We start from the raw sequence: 3,513 nt of genomic DNA on the forward strand, positions 1-3,513 counted from the left end.
GCCTCTTAGTGACCGCGGGGGTCAGAAAACCCTTACGGGCCTTTCACACAGGACACACTTACCCAGGGGGTGGCACGCAAGCCATCGGAAATAATGGGTTTCAGAGCGCAGGGGCAAAAATAATGTAGCTTTGATTATCATACAGTGTTTAAAAGTGAGCGTATGCCAGATATGATGAGTAACGTGACAGAAGTTATATCTTTGGTTTCATATGCCGAAGGTGTCCTCAACTGACCCTGTGAGTTGTATACTATAGTGATTAGAGGTGAGATTACCGCGTGTCAAGGAGAAAGTGTAATCGGCAATGAACATGTATGACCCTCCTGGAAGAGAGGAGATCGATGCTGCCGACAAAGACTAAGGTCTGAGGACCAAGCTAGTGGGTTTCGTTCTGGGAGGGCACAGAAAAGGGACTAGAGAATACCTAAATCAGTATTACGAGCACTGCGTTAATACTGGATTTTGAGTTTGCTAACCCCACTGACCCCAAACCTTTCTGGTTTCTATTTTATTGTCTGATTGGTGCATCATGTTGGGCCATATTCCCAAAAATTTCTACAATGCCTATTTAGTTTTACTGTAGTGGAAACGCATTAAATTGTTCCTTGCATAATTATATTGTTCATAGCCGGTAGATTGCATTCTGTGCTGGATGTCGAACCCTTTTTATTCTCACTTTGTTACGAGCAGCCTGCTTCAGTGACTACATAGCATTTATAGTGATGTCTGTGCACCTCAACAGTATGCACGAAAGATCATTTTATTCCACACAATCTACTTTCTTTCAAGACATTTCATTGAATTATTTATTTCAATAGTGAGCATTGACTCCGTAGAAACTTATTAAGATAATAATTCAGGCTCTGTCACATTAGTTGGGTTGTAGTTTAATATCGCAGCTTGTAGATTTTGTATAAAAAAAGGCTCAGTAGTTGATAGTTGTAGAAACGGTGCAGCATGTTGTCTGATGAGCTAATATTCTGCATTCAGAGGGAAGTCTTTGTGTGTTGAGGCCCTGCACAGAAAAGAAGAGGAACATGCTTTACTTAATGGTAATAGGTCCAGTAACCTGGTCCATAGCCTAAAATAATTCTGTGAAAGAGATAAACAGCGATAAAGAGATATCGGGCATAAGCTGATCTGCCTATACTCACCAATCTAGTGAGAATGCTCTCTTCTCGGTGAAGCTCATCATGGTCTTCATGTCGTTTTCACTCAACTCAAAGTCAAACAACTAAAAGAGACGCAACAAAATAGATATAAGCCTACGCATGATACGTCTCTTTAAAGTGTGTTGTCAGCTGTTGAAATTATTAAGATGAGTAAACCTGAAAATTTTCCTTGATGCGATGGGGCGTCACTGACTTGGCTACGACGATCACGTTCCTCTGGATGTGGAACCGGAGGAGAACCTGGTGGGAAATCGGCATTATAAGCATTATTCAGGCATCTTACTGAACATCTTTGCACAACACTCTGCTGTTTAATTACCTGTGCTGGAGTCTTGTTGTACTTGTCGGCTATTGCCTTGATCCTCGGTTCCTCCAGCAGAGAGGGATCATCAGAAGAAGCCCTTTTGTAAATCAGAACAGAAAATAATAAGTGACACTTGACACTTTTCCTGTGAGCGCTGTTTTTGATAGGTGGTGCACTGCCTCTCACCAGGGTCTGTCAGGGGAGCCCAGGGGGCTGTAAGCGGTCACTGAGATGCCCTTTGAGCGGCAGTAGTTGATCAACTTCTCCTGGGTCATGAATGGGTGGCACTCGATCTGGAGGAACACCCGAAGGCCTTAGACTTAATTATCTTCCTTCTGGATTATGTTGCGGGATGACTGTCCTGCTTGTAGCTACCTGGTTGGTGGCAGGCTTGTACTTGAGGCCTGGCTTGTTGAGTATGGCTTCAATCTGGTCTTTGTTGAAGTTGGAGATGCCGATAGCCTTGACCAATCCAGCATCCACCAGCTCTTCCATTGCCTTTGAGACACATTGCACACGGGTGTTAGTGAGGTATCTTGAATCCTATTTGTGTGTCATTGTGTCAATCATTTGATTTAAGCTAGTTAGCTTGACTATCACTGCGTCAGTCTTTGCTCTACATAATAAGTGACTTAAATTACCTCCCAAGTGTCCAAGAAGTTGCTGCCATCAGAAATGAGCTTGTCAAGTTCATCCAATGGGAAAAACTCATCCCCTGGCTGCAGTAGCAAAAAGTGAAATGGTAAAGTCACAACATGAAGCTGGATGAAATGTTTTTCGTTCTTATTTTCTATAATAATACTTATTAGCTCACTCAGACACCCTGTTAAGCTGGGAACCATCAAAGGCTGTTGCCTAATTCTCTGATGTAGGTTTGCTAAGACAGAAGGAATAAGCTAACGTTTGGACTTGACCAGAACCCTTGATGCTGTGGTTGTACCAACAGTACAGTACAGTGGTATCCAAACCTTGGCCCCCATTGGGAAATGCATGAGGTAAAGGTCCAGGTAGTCCAGTTTCAGGTCACTGAGCGTCTTCTCACAGGCTCCTCTCACCAGAGATGGAAGGTGGCAGGTGCACCACAACTATGAAAAGCAATAAATACACTGAACATGTCAGCATTTGTGTGGCACGCATTGGAGGTTAGTGAACAAAATGTGAATGACAAATGACATAACAGCAGTTTTTTACATGTGTAAATGTCTTTGCACAAATTAGACTTTACACATTTGCAGCATTTACGTTCGACTTTGGCTGTAATGTCGTACCTTGCTGACAATGAATAGATCCTCCCGCTTAACCAATCCTTCATCAATCACGGCACGAATTCCAACCCCGACATCTTTTTCATTCTGGTACACGTGAGCACCATCGATGTGCCTGTAACCAGCTCTTATCGCCACCTTAACAACCTCAGTGGCCTTTCCCTGGTCTGCCTACAGAGCAAGGGTGATACAGAGACAAGGAAATTGCAGATAAGCATCAATATAATGAGTAAAATGTGTTTGGCTTTAATGACAAGAAAATAATGTAAAGAGCAGGTTGTCATTGCTGGAAACACTAGTACTACCAAATGTAATCAGGCAGAGGTTTGTGCAGTCCAATGCTAATATGTACGCTCTGACAAACCCTCTGCAAACAGTTTCTCTGCCTGGGGCTTATCGGTTTATGCTGCAATTGCAGTGCTTATCTCATGCCCCGGACTCCCTGTTGTTTTTTACCTCGTTTGCAGTAGATCCAAGAAGACGGTGAATTCGTAACATGAAAACTAGAGACAATCTAAATCTGAATCCCTGAAAGGTAGCCGGGCACAGAGGAAAGAAGGAGTAGAGACAAAGTATCAAGTCCAAACATCCATCTGTCTCTAAACTTTATTTATCGTAACAATAGAATGTTCAGCCTTACCCTCCATGTTCCGATACCCACAATAGGCATCTTGGCTCCATTGTTGAGTGTGACTGAAGATATCATGTTGGATCGTGTGTTGCGGCCTTTCAGTACACTACACTGCACCGAGAGAAGTGACAGCCTCTTGTG

At 43.2% G+C, this 3,513-nt stretch overlaps 1 protein-coding gene across 1 annotated transcript; it reads right to left on the bottom strand.

Annotated features, from left to right (window-relative positions):
• Nucleotides 1-6: 6 nt before the first annotated feature.
• akr1b1.1 (aldo-keto reductase family 1, member B1 (aldose reductase), tandem duplicate 1) lies at nucleotides 7-3,513 on the bottom strand. The gene is made up of 10 exons (XM_031865757.1): nucleotides 3,382-3,513; nucleotides 2,745-2,912; nucleotides 2,445-2,561; nucleotides 2,118-2,195; nucleotides 1,852-1,974; nucleotides 1,663-1,769; nucleotides 1,492-1,573; nucleotides 1,329-1,412; nucleotides 1,155-1,234; nucleotides 7-1,015 (listed from the first exon to the last, which is right to left on the bottom strand). The coding sequence occupies exons 1-10, from the start codon at nucleotides 3,445-3,447 to the stop codon at nucleotides 973-975; spliced, it is 948 nt and encodes a 315-aa protein (XP_031721617.1). The 5' UTR covers nucleotides 3,448-3,513; the 3' UTR covers nucleotides 7-972.

This window comes from Anarrhichthys ocellatus, unplaced genomic scaffold, assembly GCF_004355925.1.
Source record: "Anarrhichthys ocellatus isolate YVR2014 unplaced genomic scaffold, GSC_Weel_1.0 scaffold33, whole genome shotgun sequence".
NCBI lineage: Eukaryota > Metazoa > Chordata > Actinopteri > Perciformes > Anarhichadidae > Anarrhichthys > Anarrhichthys ocellatus.